Here is a 19,505-nt window from a genome sequence, read left to right as displayed (position 1 = left end):
CTTTGCACTTTAAAAATGTCATGGTGATTTTTTAAGTTTTAAATTAGCAATACGTCAGGAATGGAGGAGACGAAATCGATCAATTCTTAATGCTTCTCTTCAAGCTTACGGGGTATCTACTTGTTCAAAAAAACAGTGCTGCCGTTGCCATTGAAAATTCGCGTTGCAAAGCTATATCAAAGTCGTAATCTGCTAGCTATTCATACATCTACCGATAGTACTATTCCCTTTTTCACTATTTTCATTTCGTTGAAACTACGAAGAAAAACTATTCAGTGAAAATTGGATCGTTGTTCTAGCTGAGGTGTAGTATTATATTTTGCAATAATAAGATGAAACAATATATAAAATATAGCATCCTCAAAAAATATCTATTTTGATAGAAGCAATGAGGGAATAATGCGGTCAATGAGCCATAAAAATAATGGAATTCGATATCCGCGGTATAAATAAACGATTAATCTTCATAATTCAATGACTAACCAATTCATTAATTGTCATATATGTATAGGATTTCATTTTTATATCTTTAGAACTGCATCTCTCAGAAACCAATAGCTTATTTGTGGCAACAAGAACTGTTGCACTGCTTTCGCATTAAAATTAGATGATGTATTTTAATTCATGAATAATAATCCACCAGATTATGAGAAAAAGTCACTCAGCATAAATTGATGCGAATAGCTATCTGAATAATGAGGTACTAAACCAGTTGTGGTTATAAGTATGTTCTCGTGTAATGAGATGCGACGAGTGATTTGAATCTCATCGCTCGTATAATCAGTGTCGCAGCGCGAAATATTTTTTCTCTTCGCAAAATGACGATGCTAAATGCTCTGCAGCATCACTTAGGCCCCAGTTTCTCCCTTTACTTTAGGCACACGTGGTCGAAAGAGTTTTTGATGAATGTTGGGGCAATCACCGCTTCGATCTCCTATGTGATTTTATCCCGCGACCCTACTTCGAGCTTGCTGCTACCAAATCGTCAGTCGGTGGCCTCGTCCTTGCATCTACAAAACAAAAAAATAAGAACTGCATCGCGCCTGAGGCCTGTGCACTGAGCACACCCATGGTAACAGAAAAAGAAACAACCCTGGCGAGAAAAGTTCCACCCGAGAGACTTTGGCCTCGCTTCCAGCCAAGTGTTTTCCGTGAATTTGTTCTGAAAATACCTGCGTCACGAATTCTGAAATAAATTGCTTTCCGCACCGTTCTTTTCAGAGCAACTATGGGAATTTCAGCTGACGAGTCATGGTAGGGTTGTTTGCAGCTTCGCTGGTGGTTTAAAAATTCATTCTCCCGAATTTTCTCCCGTTTACAATGCACATCAAGGATGTTTACACGGCTTGAATTCGTTTGTGACGTGGTTTGCTAATTATCGTATTAGTTCAACGATCGAGTAACGTTATTTTGTCACGTATCATCGACGTCCGAGACCGGAAACTATTCGGCTTGTGCAATTACCTCCGAAACGGCGATGTTTAATGTACCAGATAATGGAACGGTTCAAGCACAGAATTTTAAAACTACAAAAGGTCTAAAAATTGTGTGTTGTTTTACAGAAATAGACTTCCAGTTCGATTAATGTTCAATGAACGATAACTGCTGATGGCTGTATCGTGGGCGAAGGATAAAATGCGCTCACACCTCGGAGCTCGAAACTGACTCATGACCGCATAAAGACAGGGTCAACTGATTTTCAATGCTGCAACGTGTCCTTTTCTAAGCAGAGGAATTTATATTTTAGTTCGATTTTTTGTAATGTACGCGGAATATCTATTGCTATTTTTAAGTGGTGATTGATGCATGCAATTGGCAGTATTTTTAACCATACAGGAGGTCACATGAGACTATTTATTTTGTACAATCTTTGCACATATTCGTGCAGCCTCCATATTTATGTCATAGCACGACGCATTGGATTGTGAGAAAAACGCGTAGTGCTTAAAATGGTGAAGGTGGGTAAGAAATAGAATGAAAGCAATTATGGTAATAAATATAATTACTATATTTAAGCTCAAGAATAAAGTCACGTGGAAGTTAATATTGTTTCCGAACATTTTGCAGTTTAAAAATATTTGCAAACCTAAAGGTGCAGTTAAAAAATAAAGGTGTACTATTGGGCGGGGTTTTATATTTTTGTACTTAAATATTCTACTTGCAAGTCTTAATTCACCTGCACAACAGGTAAAACACGGTTACATGAGTGGGATGAGACGAAATTGCTTAATAACTAACTATGCTATTTGAGTGTAAAATATATTTACGATTTTCCATCAATAATTTATCTTATGCGAAGCCAAAATTTCTGATGAAACTCTAATACTTATACATTCGAGATATTTATTACATTCAACGCCAATATTCGTAGAAGAGATATAATGCATATTATCTCATTAAAACCTTCAATATTCCCAATTTGTCCATCGGAAAATTTGAAAATCAGAGTTAAAAATCACTCATTTGTGAACAATCGATGGTATTTGCTGCTTATCTACGGATAATAAATTTCACTGTAGATACTTAGGATGATTCGCAACACCGGCCGCCAGCTAAAAACCTTGCAGCTGGAAAACCTCATTCCGTTGATAACTTTTGTGTAGATTAGTCGCATCATTTCATGTCAGCCAAAGTAAATGCCTTGGAATGAATTAACTCGGACATTTAAATTGAAAAAATGCATTGATGAAATGGTCAAACGAGTTTTAAGTGTGCTTTTGTATTCTCTGGAGAGTTAGTGAGGAAATGAATAGTAATTGCTTTTAAAAGCAATAATATACTGCGTGTTCTATATAGTTTATAAGGATGATTTTCATTTTCATGGAAAGATTACAAAACCTTATTTTTCAAAGAAGCAGTAACTGTTTTCTTGAATTTTAGCCGCTACACCAAGTTTTCTTTACTGTTACAAGATTCTGTTTCGAATACGACTCACAAAAATGTTTTCTCCTTTGAAATGTTGCTCGAATAGCTAGTTTTAAGAGTGGTAATTACCGGCAACATTAAAATATAAATTGTTTTGTATCCCAGATTAAAGGGGCAAAATATTAAACACACGGACTCAGATGAAGGCGTTATTTTTAAATTTTATCATATTTCTAAGTCGTATGCGCTATGACATTGAACTGTTAAAACCTTCTTTCACATCAATGCAACAACGCAAACGAACTTCAAACAGGAAAAAATATGAAAGGCACATTGTGTATAATTCAAATTATAGTCCAAGAAAATTGCACCACTTCTTTGGCGAGAAAATTAAGTGCATTTTTTTTGTTTTGATGCTTCTTTGTTCACAATTATTAGCTGAAGTAAGTTGAATAATATTCACTTATTAACAGATGTTCATAAAGAATATGACACAAAATAAATATGACGCTAGGACATTCTGAAACCATAGCGCGCTGGAAATTAAATATTAAAAAATGGCAAATGGGAGTTCTTTCACATAGGATTTGGTTGCAGAAAGTAAGTCTTTTAGAATATTTTTTCGAAGTGAATGTTGGAAACCTAATGAACGTAAACCAACTTCAAAACCTCATTCATCTCAATACATTCATTTAACATTACAATATACATCTTTATGAAACGTCTTTAAATGTTATTTAAATATATTTCATTTATTTGATTTCTTTGGCACTCATTTCATATTTGATTTTGTTCAGAAATCTTTTTGTTTCATCTAAGAGGATTGTAATTGATATAATAAAATCTACAATACAAATACACATTTATGAAACGAAAACATGAGTTCTTCATGTCGGGTACCTAGTGCCCCAGCGTCGAGTGGTACTACTAAATTAGGATGAAAGTATTTTATGTGGCAAAAACGTTTACTCATGTTTCGTATAAAATGTTGTTGATGCACACTATGTTACTCTAATCTGATGTGTTTTGGAACTCATAAACGTCACCTAGCAATACAAATAAGGAAGTTTATCCTGAGAGGTACAAACGGAAGTTTTTATTTCTCCTCATGAGCTTCAATATTTGTTCAACACTTTTCTCAAAGCTGCCGTCATGTGTGCAAAGCTCTTTGACTGGGCATGTGCCGTGTGGCCAAGTTTAATATTGCCTATATTGGATGAACCTGTCTTATCACGAAGGACGCATGTATCACCACTGGCAGACCACTGTCAACACTACCCAACAGTCCGTGATGAGTACACTCCAAATGCGAATTCGTCAAACGGAAGTCACTCTAGCCTCAAGGCAGACGGCCTTGGAATTCCGCTAGTTATCGAATGAGGCCCCATCGCTGCTTTGACTTTTAGCATACATATCAGGTATATCCAGGACTCGTAAACACCCAAGTCTAAGCCGCTAGCATGTGAATTTCGCATATCCTGGATAGGGTAATTCCATCCCCGGACCAGGTCATAGCTTCGAGGATTTTTGTATGGGGGTGCACAAGGACTTCACGTGAGATTGAACTCAGTACCTACGAATACTACAAAAGAGGATTCTCAAGTCAGCCTGGAAATGTGTTGTCGGCCACTATGCATTTAAATGTGTTTACAAAAGCCGCACCTCGCGTCGCTGACGGTCAAAATGATCAGAGTGCCATTGGGAAATAAGGTATAATTAGGTGTGTGCACAAAAATTTATATCTATGGTCATGTGATCTATCAAGTTCATAACCTTTCAATGATATTCCTCGCAATTAAAAAAACTATAATGCAAAATATTGGAAAAAATGGATCGCATTGCACACATCAGCGTGCCGCGGACATTAAAAAAACCGATTTAAATGCGAAGCAGTGGCAATAGAAATCAGCCTCCTGTGGGATGGCACTAGGTCTCCTCTATGCAATCCCCTTGCCTTGACTCATCACTCTGCTCCCTACGTCACCATGCTGCAAGTTCAATTTTAAATGCTCAAATATTTGACGCACATCCAGATGCCTCGTCACTTTAATTTCACCGTAAAAGAGAACTTCTCATCCATTACTGCCAGTGAGGTAACCAGGAATTTCTTTCGTGGAGGGACCAAAACTAGGGTGAAATTTTTTTGAAAAACGGGCTATTAAGTTGAGGGTCTTTAACTAATGTTGACACTTTTTATCATCGAAAAAACTTCATTCGTCAAAGAAATCTGTTGTAAATTCATGACTTTTCAATATTTTCTTCTCTTTTATGAAGAAAATAAATTGTGTTTTTATACTTCAGGGGGGGGGGGCAGACCCCTCAGGACTCCCCCCTCGTTACGGCAATGATTACTGCGCTTTTTCCAATGTTCAAAGCCGTCGATCTTAGCACATCTGAGCGTGAATTCTTAAAATTTACGGCTGTAGTTTTTTACTTCTACGGGACATTAGGGAACGACCTATAGAGAGGAAATTCCTTGCTCGAGTGCTATTCCCTTGAGCCAGGCGGTATTGATTTAGCTCTACAATAAAAAAGAAAAAAAAATAGTTTCGAAATGGGGAGGAAAACCGTCGACTTCATAAAAAATTCATCACTCGACGCCGGTGGAAATGAGTTATATGCTTTTCAATAAAGACCTTATTGATGTGACGTGATTGATCGCGTGGATCCAAATGAGAAATGAGCGTGACAATGCGTGCACGGATGACACTCGAATTATCCTCGCGGATAAAAAAAGTCCTTGCATGTTTTTATTTCCGCCGCGTCACCTAACAATCACGCGTGGATAATCTTCGTGAAAGATTTTTTCCGTGTCCGTCCGTCACCTCTGATACTGTTCGATACAATTATTGGGGAGAATGAAAAAAGGAAGGGGATGATGATTTTTTACGATTTCACAAAGATCTGCAGCTTTGAAGCCAGAGTGAATTTCGATCTCTGCCCATGTCAGGCAGTTTTGTGATTCGTGAATGCAGGGAAAATTTTGTTTTGCAATGAATATATAATTATGATGCATATTGATACACATCATGAGATTCTAATTTATTCAATTTTGTATCTTCATGCCAGAAATATATATTATACAAAAAAATTTTAATATAGAATATGCATAGAATGCAGCTCCAATATTTTTACATAAATATTCTATATATTTTAATTCATCTAATTTAGAATGCCATGATATCATCATTTATTGATAGAGTTCATGAAGTTAATGAAAAAGGCTTATTTACAGATATTATGGCATTTTTAATTAGAATGTTATGATATCTGTCAACAACCATTCTACATTAGGTTTTCATGATATCTATCACTAAACATTTTACATTGCAATATCATGAAATCTATCAATTAATGACATAAAATATATACTTAATAAATTAATGATAAAAGTAAAATGTAATCCATCTTCTGATTTAAAATACCATGATGTCTATCAATAAGTATTCTACATTAGAATGCTATGAAATGTATCTACAAATAAAATGTATGATAAATTTAAAAGAATCAATAAAATAAATAAAATCTATCTTCTAATTTATAATTTCATGATATATATATAAATGAGGCCTTAAAAGTCCTTCATAGTGCAGATTAAAAAATTTCATCTCACCTCATCATCAAGTATCAATCATAAAAGCTAATATAGAACGTTGGTGGCAACCATTAGGGACGAATGTTTTGAAAAGGAAAAAAAATGTCCAAGGCATTGTCGATGTTATGGTACCAGACAAAATCTAACAAAAATGAAAAAAAAAACTACAATAAAAATTGATACGCAGTTTTACTTACAAGAGTAAAGGATGACCAATTACGGAAAAATCAGAGAATAAATATTGACGTTAATAGACCTAAATAGACCAAGAAAATCAATATTGACCTTAGTATTGACTTATATAGACTACTGAAGAAGAGCTGCTGACAAATCAAATGATGAAAGGAGGTGATGCAAGGTTTTAAGAATCGGAGAAATAATGAATATATGTGACACAGTAGTGCATGAAATAAAAATAATGCAATTATAGCGGTGTCGGTACGTACAAAGAATGGGAAATGAAGGACTGCCGAAATATATTTTGCTGTGGAACCTAGAGATAAAACGAAGATAATGTAGGCCAACGAAAGGCAAAGTGTAGAAAGAAATGGCTGAATGAGGATTGAATGAAGAAATTTGGAAGGATTGGTAGGGATGATTGGTATTTTGAAAGATGTTTAATATCATAAGCCGATACATACATAAATACAAATCATATTGTATATTTATAACAATCCCATTTGTCATAACACTTTTTTAGTGTGAGGTTGGTGATTTTTGTAAATAAGAATTAAAAATCTTAGTATTGTTATGCTGGCAATACTGTATCTCCTGAGTAAATTTTGATTTGGCACTTACTTTAACATTCGTTGGGTCTTCTAATAACTCTGGGTCTTCTTACTCTTTGGCCGCAAAGCATGTTTGGTGTCATCATTGGAGATGTTTTTCCAGAAGGATAAAAATCCACCGCAGTTCGAGTTGAGTAGTCACAAATCTAATACTAATGTTTCCTTAATAACCAAAACTTTAAATTAGATAAATCAATGAATCTGGATGTTTTTGACATGGATAATACATGAGATGACGTTTTCAGATCATTAACAGTAAGAACTAACGTGTAATTTTCACTGGTTCTCTCAGCTTGTCTGATTTCAGTGTAGATTGATTGCTGAATAATATTATTTAATGCAATTATTTCCGTACCTGCTCTACAATAGCTTATCTATATTTTGATGATTTTTGAGGATTACAATGGCATGAATGTGTATGAGCTAAAATACTCATAGACTACTTTGGATATAGGTCTGTCAGTCAATGTCATTTTATCAATCCTACGTTTTTTTTTTTTTAATAATTCTTGTCTCTTCGAGTGCCTTCAAATTCTATATTTTACATAACGTAACCTCATCAAATTGTATTATCTCGATAACTATTTTACTTGGTATGTAAAAATGGTAACATTCACGGAAGCAATTGTAGTCTACCAAAAGCGCAGTATGATGTGATCAAATTGGAGGTCAACTTATGTCCTGGACCTTGGAAATGTAGGTAATACCAAAAGGTCGTAAATTAAAAACATTATCATTTTTTTAGTGTACCAGGGGCGGGGAAATTGAGCCGAATAATAAATTTAAATGCCTTGCACACTAATTATTTATTCCACAAGGATCATAAACGGAATGGTATCTTCGATTGTGGAGGTAACTTAAAGAATGAGAACGACAAGTATGGATTAGGTGACAAAGAAAGACCCCCGTCAAAATTAGTCAGAGCCTAGTTTTGCCAAGTCCTTACAAAAGCTGTAATAGAGTCTTACTTAATTTTCCATTTCAACGGATAAAATGATTCAGTAAGCCCCTCTCCTAGAGTATCTCAACGAAGGATTGAATTATATAGAGGCAGGCATATTTGTGAATTCAATAGAAAAGCCCAAGGTGGGCCAGGAGACAGGCCAGAGTGATATGCAGAATTAACAATGTGAACTTAATTTAACGGGTACAATTCTTTAACAATGTTTTTAGCCATATGATTATTATAATTTTTTTCTGAGTTACATAAAAATGCTTTGTGTTTTTCTCACGTGTCATGTATGGCAACTTATTCCAGGTATATGCTGAAACATCTTTTCAAAATCTACTGGAATAAGAATAACGTGAATGATATTAATTAAGCATTTATGAAGACTAAGACACTAAAATCTCGGCGTAACTCTGCAAATGAAATGGATGATTATGTTTTCTGATCTCCATTAAATCGGACATTATTCTTGCCATAACTTCATCACCCTGCCATAAATGTAATGGGTGAAAGTTTTTATCCCTCCTTTAAGGATTATCATAACTAAATAGAATGTTTGAGTGGCAATCAAAGTTATCCTCTTCTCAAGCTAAAGCTGAACACATCGTTTGGTATATCGATCCTGTTAAGTCTCCCACGCCGGAGAGGTTTGCATAAAATTTAAAATAGTACGAAAATTATGATAGCTAAGTATGAATTATTCATATCTTGTTATCGAATATTCTGTTATTTATCATGGTTGATTATTATACAAATTGACAGATGTTTGATTTAGTGACTATTCAATATAATTACCTTCCATACCATTTGTATCAATGTCTTTAAATTCTGGCGGGTAGCCTTCCCCGTTCTTCAATAAAACCTATTGTATCATAAAATTGGTACAAATACACATAAGCAAAAAAATATGCTATGTAAATTAAACTATGTAAGTTTAACATGCTCTTGTCACTACTTGGTTATTAAATATCTTACATCTTTTAATGCATGATTTTAACGAGAAAACGTTTTACGAATGACGACGTCGGAATTTACTAATGTCGTAGTACGCTTTATAATGCTAATCCTCTGTGATTGCACACGTCACACTATGCATAAATATAGCCCTACTGGCAAGTGGAAAGAAGTATTTTGATCAGTGATTAACCCGAAATTGCAACACGAAGTGTAAACAGTGGTAAAATTTGATGATTTTACCTTATTTCTTTACCACCACCATATGGTTATTTGATAACTATAATATGGCATGGCATAACTTAGTTTGATATTTTGAATGAATGGCAACTCTCTAATCTTTGTTCGCTTCATTGTCAACCCTCCCTTCTCCAAGTCGTAACACGATAGGACTGGTTTTATTAGACTTGTTTCTCTTTCTTATTTATATTTTGTTGGAGTACCTACTGCCTATTGGAATCGTTAACAGGGGTGATATGTTAAAAAAAAATGTATCAATCTTTGGTCACTATCTACTATTCAAATGCATCGTTATTGATTATGAATTCAACCAGGTTGATGGATTTATAAAGTTTCGGAAGCTAACTTTTAACCTCTGGAGACGGTATTAAATTCAGTTGCCGAAACAATGGGGACGAGTAATTAATCCGGTTATCAATAATATCAAGAATATTTTTCACTCAAAATTATATAAAAAATCCCAAATATTTCATATTTATAAATCATTTTAATATGTGAGGGTAGACATCACCGCGCTCTAAGCCAGAGGAGTATATAATTTTATCATAAATATGGAAGGAGCCCAGTTCATGTCCCTGAGAGAGCCCACCAAGACGGTTTTTTCATGAAAATTTAATTAATATTGAACAATAGTGAGAGGGGAAAAGGAAAATATATGTTTTATGTCATAGTATGTGATATCTCTTTCCAGGGACAGCATTGCGCACGTGAATGACGACTACCTAAGCTCTGAGAAAGTGCTGATGGTGATGCAGAACTTGACGGACCTGCTTCGTCACACGTTCTCGTCCCAGTTCGTGTTCCCGGTGCTGGGAAACCACGACTTCTACCCACAGAACCAGCTTCCACCCCGGCGACACCCGATGTACAAGAAGGTGGCCGACATGTGGAGACACTGGCTGCCCACGGAAGCCATCGACTCATTCGAGAAAGGTTAGGCAACGCATGTTTATGACACTTACATTATCTACGGCAGAACTAGAGCTAAGCATAAAGCCACGTTCGTAGCAAATTAGCATAGCATATTTAATCAATGGTTTTCGACTGACTTTCGTGGAATGGTGACGCGATAGATTAAAAAATAAACTTTATTATATTCAATAAAATATTTGTTTAAAAAAAACTCTACCAGTTTCGACCTTTTCAAGCCAGTATCGAGAGGTAACAGAAATTTTTACCCCTTGATAATGGCCTTGAAAGGTCGAAACCGGTAGAAATAATTTTTTTATGCTTATTTTTAAGTTAATTTTTGAATGTATCATGGCATATGTATTTCTTCATTTATTTAATGCAGCCGAAAAAAGGAAAAGGGAAACTAAAAAGGACTCACAATGGCAAAGGCAATAATTAAAAAATAGTAAACAAAGCGTTTACATTTTATTACAGAATGTAAAAAGTACGCTTTACTTTTGCTTCATGCATAAATGTGAAACAACGCTTTTTGAATATTTAGGGATTTTTCAATGCTATTACCACGGCTTCTCATTATAAATACAGTGCAGCATAGCATAATGCATTCGTGCCCAACTTAAGGACAAATTATTGGTTTTTCTATAAAAAAATTACGCTTTTCGCCAAGATAATAACATAAGATTTTAATGCTGTCATGAACCAGAACTTGCTCTTAAAATGTTTTCAACTCCCTAGTTACTTAATTTAAACAATTTAATGTAAGCTAATGTGAGCTAGAGTAAATGCTGTATTCCTCAATAAAAATTCAACCTATTAGATTAAATAATTTGGCAAAACCCTAGGATGATTGCCATAGCTTTATTCAATGTCGTGTGCATTGGAGATGATTTGACGAACTACCTGACAAACTCCCGGCGTCCTTGTTCGCGATAGTAACTTGTACTCCCCCTGATCAGAATCTCAGTCTCTTGCTCCTCATGCTCTGTCCACATTTTTTCTCTGATTGCAAAGCCTTTCTCAGTGAGAATGCCTTATGTCCGTCCATTCATTTGGAAAGGTAAAGAGCTCTGACTAGAAATGCACAATCATGATATTTATATTTTCAAACAAAGGATCTAGGACTGACCATAAAGGTCAAATTCCAGAAGAGAGTTATTGTCCTTTAGTTAAAGAAAAAAGTAGAGCCAATTTAGGTTGCAATTATCTCTATAAAAATGCACAGAATTCAAGCAAATGTAATGAACGTTTTAATATATATCTTGTTTACGATGCCCTTTTTACCTCTTACATACGATTCAGGTTTTTCATAATTTCCTTGCCCTCGTTTCATTCATCGTTCAAATTCAAAATAAATTCCACAGTGAGGCTGTTATCCTTATTTTATCTTGCGAGGCACCTGAACTGCCTTTGGCAGGGGCTAAGATTCCAATAAACATGAAATTCAATAATCTTTATGTGTACTATGGTAGATCGAAATCAGGTTTTTTTAAGCATAGAATTACGGAAGAACTCCAACAAATAAAGCACGTAGCACGTAAGCATTAAATTAGCATTCCAATATGAAATTTAAGTCCTAAAACTTGTACAGAATTATAAAAATCATAATTATTGCCAAGCTCTCCAAAATATTCTTCGTATTGAAAGAAATTGAATGAAAATAATGGCGATATCTCATCCTTTGACGTCCACGAATGTTTTTCGGGTTCTCTTCTCGATCAAAAAATGCTGAAATTTTGCATAATGACTCGTCTATATTTCTAGGAGCTGGATAAACTAGAGTAAATTATGCTTTGAAACAGCAATACTTGCAATTACGTACAAATTTAAAAATAATTTTTAAAATGGATACAAAACACTATATGGATTCTTTCCGCCTTCCAGTATGCATCCAGCTTCGCCTGCCAGTTATGCGCGTTTAAATGCATGCAATTCTCCATACGGTATGAAGAAAATAATAAGAATGCAGGATAATGACCAAAGCAATTTTGGCATATTGGTAGGTAGCCATTAGGAATTCATTAAGAAAATTGTTTGTGCCAAAACTTTTCTGCCCATGGAAATAACTAAACATCAAAGAGAACAATCGAGTACATAATGCTAGAGCTTATAAAATCATTTTAGCTATTGAAATCTCAAATTTGGAGAGTTTCCAGAACGGTAAATGATTTTAAAAAGAGGCTGAGTTATTGAAAATTTTCCCTAACTCAAGGATTGGGGCTTATCATTACATCATTGCTGTTTCTTACCTATGTATTCATATATTTTTTTTCGATTTGGAATATAAGACTTCTATATGATATCTGGTAATATTTGACCTATTGTTTGAAAAGTTTTGAAATAGTATTCGTTCGCGTACGAGTAATTTAATTCGCATTTTCTTTGTACGAGTGCTTCTGTAATTCAATTCTTAAAAAAAAAAAACTTTTATTTTTATCTACCCTAGTACTCATTAATATTATCAAATATCATGTTTATTTGAATCTAAGGCCCTACCAAATGCACTTCAGGTGCCTGGCAATAAAATAATTTAGTTATTCCAGCATTTTAATAAACTCTGCCTTTTAATATTAATTACCTGCGGCTGCCTGTTTCCAGTTCAAAACAAAAAAAATAGAATGCGGAGTTATGATCCCTTGATCAGGTTGAACGTGGATCCCGTAGAAAAAAATGAATTTTCTTAGCCCATGCAAACGTTAGCTTTGCTAATGTGAGCTAATTAGGACACTATGAATGATCAAACACTGAATTTATTTCCATGAACCCTATTGTTACGATCTACATTACTATTCCTGCCATGGACTTTATACTGTGGTCGGGACGAGAGAGATACATTATTGTTGGTTGGATGTGCTTAATTATTCACTGCATGCATCGTAAGTGCATAATGCATTGAAGTGCATAGTGCAATGCAGTGAAGCATTATTCTTTTCGCCATCTCGTACCACTAATTGTTCTATATTACTCAGTTGATGGCTTTTGATTCATTATCCAGCATGACGGACCGTTATTTTAAATTTTCATGTGTATTATTTCATTTTTATATGGGTATGTAAGTAGTTAAATATTTAAAATGTTAAATTATTTTTTGCCAATGTTAACGAATAATATATATAGACTGCACCACGACTTACTCATAGCTAAATCTACATATATCTTCTCCTTTCAATCTTCTTATTCAAATTTAAATTCTTTTATTTTTAGAGAGTAATTCTTGTCAACCTTACGTAAATCCATAACAAAGCTAACTTTTGAGCTTCATTTAAGTATTGGGAGTCACTTTAAAGGTTGCAATACTAGTCCATTACCCGCGTCGATCTACTTTGATTTCATTTGTTCAATGTACTTTCTTAAAACGTAAGTTTAATGCTGGCCTCGATGGTGGTGGGTTAGAGTGTCCTCTTCTGCTAACAAGAGTTCGGGTTCCACCTGGGTAGGTTTCCCCAATCCAGGGTATGGTTATTCGCATACGTTAATTATTTTAACATATTGAAAACCCATGTAAAGAAGGCCGTATAGAGATGTTTTGGAGGCATGGGAATAAAAACAATAAAAATAATAAACTCTTTCTATTGAAAAATTCATCCAATCCCTTTAGATTTAGTTGCATAATGTTGTTATATTAGTTCAATGCAAAAAATACCTATCATACACGCAAGCCTTTATTTGTGATCACAGTCTACGGAATCTTTTAGGAAGACACTTGCGACGCCAAAGAAAATAACGCTTTTTTAATCCTTCGATTCCAAATTCCTTTCTTCGCTCCAGCACCCTCGCCCGTCACCTCCATTTGCCTTGAATCTCGTTATATCTCCACTTCCTCCACACCCCACCCACGGCTATTCCTCTAATTATTCCATTTTTTGCAGCCCCAAAGCTTTCAGAGGGGGTCACGTGGATTTGTCATTTGCCAGCGGCCCCATCGCTAATTGGAACGGCAGTGTGTGAGAGTGGGGTGGAGAGGGAGGCGTTTCAGCCTCCCGTCATCTCTTCTTTTTAACACCCTTACATCCGGCACTTCCGCATGTGAGATGACAAGCGCATCAGCTAGTCCTGTGCGAAAAATCGTGACAGGGAAATATTCAAACCAAGTGGAATTGTTAGGGAAATATATAATCATGCATTCCAGCAGGGAAACAGATGATTCTATGTAATGTAGCCTCTTAAACCAAAACCTGGGTGCATATATCAAGCGCGTGTTATTACCGAATCCTTTTCGCTGCTGCAAAACGCCGTAAGTGATGGAATTGATTTTCCCTGGTGAACTACGGCGATGAATTATTCTAGAGCTTTCGACTGCCTCAGGATCTCTATTTATGCCCAAGTTTCAATTGAATATATTTCCATCGCTCTCAGGAGTGATTGATCAAAGATTTTAACCCGGTTGGATGCCCGAGAAAGTTTCATCGCAGAAGCAAGGTGCTTAAAATATAAAAGTAGAATCAGATTTATAGGCATTTTGAGACCATAGCGTGGCCGTAATAATTCACAAAACTATTAAATTTGCTGGAACCGATTAGAAATTTCTATTAATTTTGCTTATGTGTGTAGGTTTCCCATTGATATCACCAATCACCCAGATAAAACTCCGGAATATTCTTCTTCATAGAATATTCTTTTATTTCTCAAGTAACGGCAAACGTTTTCTCCAAGTTTCGCTAGAGAGCGTGCCCTCTTTGGCTTTTAATTGGCCGTACAGCAAGCTTGTTCCCTCCGCTCCAACTACCATTTCTTCTTTTCCTCCCTCTCCCCCAGTAAGAGTTAAGCGGGTAGAAACCCACTGAGATAGGAGGAGACACTGCTCAAAGTGTCCCTGCCGAAGAGCATTTCACTCATATCACCACGTGGCTGAAGGCTAATCAAAGGAAATAGTAACTGCACATGGTGATGGTCCACAAACGCAGTTCATTTATTACCAAATTCACCCACTTCGTGCATTGGTAAATCATTTCAATCGGTGGGCAAAGGGTGATTATTTTTTTTCAAAATGAAGCAGTCCCGCATGGTCAAGTTTGACGTTCTCAAAGACCGTCAAGTTATACTAGGAATACAGAAGTTGCCGTTTCATATAAATACTTCCTATCGTCCTGAATGAGTCTCCACGCTAATAATTCACAGCGCAATATCCTAACAGAAGCGATGTAAATCTTTATTTGTTGGAAATATTACACCTGATGGTGTTGACGATATGTATTCATATTTTAACGTTAAATCCCGAAAAATTCCTTGGCTATTTAATGAAACTAGGTCAATGGCTTTGTAGTCATTATTACACAGAAATTCACAAAAATTGTTTATAATTAATTCAGAATATCAGTTCTCTTTTCACTTTCGAAATCAGTCAGGCGTGATGACATCCCTATCCCCTTCCATCCCCTGGTGACAATGGTAGAGGTACAATGCCATCAAACTTATTCGAGTCGAATCGAGCATTGAATCATTCAAATTACCCGTCGATAGAATGGTGTTGAAAAGGAACTAATTAAATTCGAGCGAAAGGAAAGTATGCTATTGTGTTGAAAAACGCAGCCTCAAGCAAATCCATTTCGTAAAAAAATTTGTCCTTGGATCAAAGAAGAAAGGGTTCGCCAATACCTTGTGGAATGCATAAAAAAGAAAAATGTTCTGGGAAACTGCCTCTTACAAATATGAGTTCATTTTTAATTCCATCAATGCTCAATTATAAATTTAGTCGACACGAGAACAATAATTCCGGAAATAAGTATTTTTTCAAATAGGTCTTTGGAAGCGGATTGGAATTTCAGATACATAATAATGTTGGAATTTAATGCAAGTATATAACTAAAATGCTATTTAGGTAATGGAATACTTTACATTACATTATTTTTTGTATTCCATATTTTTTATACTTTACTACATTGTATGAGATATTAAAATGGACTGGGCTGATAGTATGGATTGAGTGATATTCTAATTGGTTGAATTTTCAAATGTTTAGATAGGCGAACGAATAAGCAAGGAGCAACGAAATGCATTAGTTTTTTCGTAGAGGAGTGGCCAAGATTTACTCTGTCCGATGGTCAATTAGATATTTAATCTTCTAGCAGTATTTTCAGAGCAGATAGATACCATTAATGAACCTCTGGTTGGTCCCTAAATCCAAGACATCACAATATTAGCAATCCTAATATATGGGCAACAGTAAATTTTGATCACTTGCCGGAAACGTGGAAGATGTTCCACCCCTTAAATTCAACTGGAAATTCTTATCAATCGTTAATATATAAAATTAAATCATCCTCATTTTAATATGTAAAACTCAACTGACAATAACTGAAAATTATCCTCAAGCGTTCAGCCTGGTTGATATTTAACACAGTAGCACATAAAAAACACAGTAGTACAAGATAATTAGGCTAGGATCGCACTAAACTTTAACTAGTTGATATTTCAGGGACAACGATGCTTAGGATTTGACGTTAAAGAACTCAGGCCACTACATAACTAATGCACCCAATTTTCTTGACACCTTAACCTTTATTCTAGGCACTCTCAAAGTTTACTATGCATTAACGCACCATTCAGGATCACCATGTCACTTTTCAATTTAATCTCCGTCCTTTTCAATAGCTTGACGCCACCTTGGAACTAAGGCGTTTATGCTTGCTTGGTAAAATTGACCCGACGCGCCGAATAATTATAGGTGCTAGTGCAGTGCGGGGGCTACCACTGATTCCACGATCTTCAACACTGGCGTACCCGTTCTCATAATACTAGAAATGCTCATTGACTAACTGTACTGCGATTGCCATCATCATCTCTATACACCCTCTCCAACCTTTCGTGAATGCTTCCGACGTTCTCATTCTCACAACAAAGAAACTCAAGTACAGCGCGTTGCTTTTGACTGATACAAAGTGCATCCGCCATGTTATAGAACTGCTGCTATCTTCGGTATAGCGTTATAATATACTTTAATGGAATGGAGAAGGATGCTTCTATGCACTCTATTATTTGAAAGTGCCTAGATTAACAATTGTGATGTCTGGATGTTTGTGTGCATTACTTTTGGAGTGCCCCTCGCATGTAACCAAACTGTTATTCAGGTAATAGAATGCTTTAAATTGAATTATTAATTAAAAAAGGAAATAGCAATACAAAAAAAAATGCAATGAAGATATTGAGCAAGTTGTTTGGCGGTTTGTACTGAAATATCCATTTATTAATGGCTCTTTGTGCACATCTTTCTAAACAATGAAAATAAAGAAACACAATCTGACCACTAAAAAGCCTTAGTTAGTAACAAAAATTATCATAGAAGCCTAGCCGATCAAGTTAACCATTAGGTACATTAATCAGTGAGTCAACTGAGTGTAATTACTCCGAGATGTTATTAATAAACAGTATAAACACTTAAAAAAAACAACACAACCCGAAAAAATCATTTAAATACCACAACTGTTCTGTAATCAAAAATACGATGACAATTATCACCCATAGTCGTCTATATCTCAGATATTTGAGGAACTTTTGAAACATGAGATGCTTATGAAAAGATCGAAAATCCAGACTGTTAACCAGGTGAGTGATGGGAGTATACTTATTCTTAAATTAATTTTCAACTCATTGTTAAATATTAATATTGAAAAATGAAAAGTTATTTACAAATTTATCAAGTGATACACAATTGAAAGAGTTAAAATACATCTATTCAACCAGAGGACAAAAAAATTCATCTCCCAAAGTGTTACAGATATGCATTCTTAACCTCTTTGGGGCAATCAGGATTAATTTTTTTTTCTCAAAATTTCAAACAGGATGGGATTTTTGACCACATTTTTTCGGAGAATTAAAAAGGACATGAAGCTATAAATAAAGATTTTTTGGTCAATATGGTCACACGTCCAATTCATTTTTGTATGCTGTTACACTTTTTCCGCAACATTCTCCGCAGTACGAGGCCAGTTTACGGAGCTGTTTTTTTTATTTCTTATTTTCATGGCGGGCGCAAAGCCACGAGAATCATTTTTCAAATCTCTGTGTTGGAGTAAACGACCGCGAGTCTTTTTATAGGATTTTGCAGTCACAGAATTGATTCCAGCTGCAGTTAGTCCGTGTGTTACCCACGCTAGTGCATCTATTAACTTAAAGGGCTCGACGCTGGTGCTTCGATAACCTAGTTAGTTCCGTAGCAGGGTCTCTATTTAAACGGCATCAGATAGAGCACCTTTTGAAACCCTACCTTAATGGCTACTGTATAGATGATAAAAGAAGCCCTCGACGGTTCACAAAAACCACTTATTTTGATTTAAGTATATTTAATTTTTATTTCATGGCGGGATAGGCTCGTTTTAAAAACCCCCTTCAATTTTGAAAGTTTTGACTAAAAATGTATGTAGTACAGCTTAATGTTCAATTCAGTCTTATACCACTCATCATTGCCGTCTTTGAGGACCCTTTGTTAGGTAAAATACTATACTATTAGAGTTACTGGTCAAATGAAATATTAAATATACTATTCGACAAACCAAATGAATATGAATACTTGACAATAATGAAAAGAGTGCTTGCCTGATTAAGAGGGGTTCCTTACCTTTACTTTAATTTTTTTAATGCTTATAATAAGAGCAGCAAAATTTTCTTCACCGGTTCGAAAGAAATCTCCCATTGTTGAAAGATACATTAAATTAAGCTATATATAAAATATTACTAATTTTAATCGTTAGTACTTTAGCGATTCGTGCTATTGTGATTCCTGCAAATCCTCTACTGTTTTGCGGAATTGCTTTTATCATGGTTCTGGATGTATCCCATAGTACCTTCTTATCTTCCCTTGATATGCACGTTATAATCCTTAAGCTTATTCAATCAAATCGTCAAATTTCTCAAATTATTTCGCTTGCTACTCTCGAGAAAAAACTAAGAAAACATAAGCTGACCAATGAAGCTATAAAAATTATAGGCACTACATATAATGTCAAGAGTTTATATAACCTTCGCAATCACAGCTGTTAAATTTCACCGCATTCAGATAAAAAAAACAGAAAAGAATGAAAAGTCTTACAAAAATAGTTTTCATGCATGCTAAGGCTGTTGGACTGTGGAATACGTATTCCCTTAGCTTTATTTTTAACAACGGTTATGCCAGGGAGCAAAATCAAAATATTTCCGTGAGTCTTTTATGAATTGCCCTTCAAAAATGAAGTGCGTTTGTTAAAATACCAATGAAATTAATATTTCACAA

The 19,505-nt window shown here is 35.2% G+C and overlaps 1 protein-coding gene across 1 annotated transcript in view; it reads left to right on the top strand.

Annotated features, from left to right (window-relative positions):
* The window catches only part of LOC124160598 (acid sphingomyelinase-like phosphodiesterase 3b), a 705,734-nt gene that overhangs the window by 571,134 nt on the left and 115,095 nt on the right, over positions 1-19,505 (top strand). The window contains exon 6 of the mRNA XM_046536482.1: positions 10,083-10,324. Coding sequence (XP_046392438.1) covers positions 10,083-10,324 — 242 coding nt within the window. The remainder of the gene's footprint in view (positions 1-10,082; positions 10,325-19,505) is intronic.

The sequence above is a fragment of the Ischnura elegans genome, chromosome 6 (assembly GCF_921293095.1).
Source record: "Ischnura elegans chromosome 6, ioIscEleg1.1, whole genome shotgun sequence".
NCBI lineage: Eukaryota > Metazoa > Arthropoda > Insecta > Odonata > Coenagrionidae > Ischnura > Ischnura elegans.
This window is presented reverse-complemented; position numbering and strand designations above follow the sequence as displayed.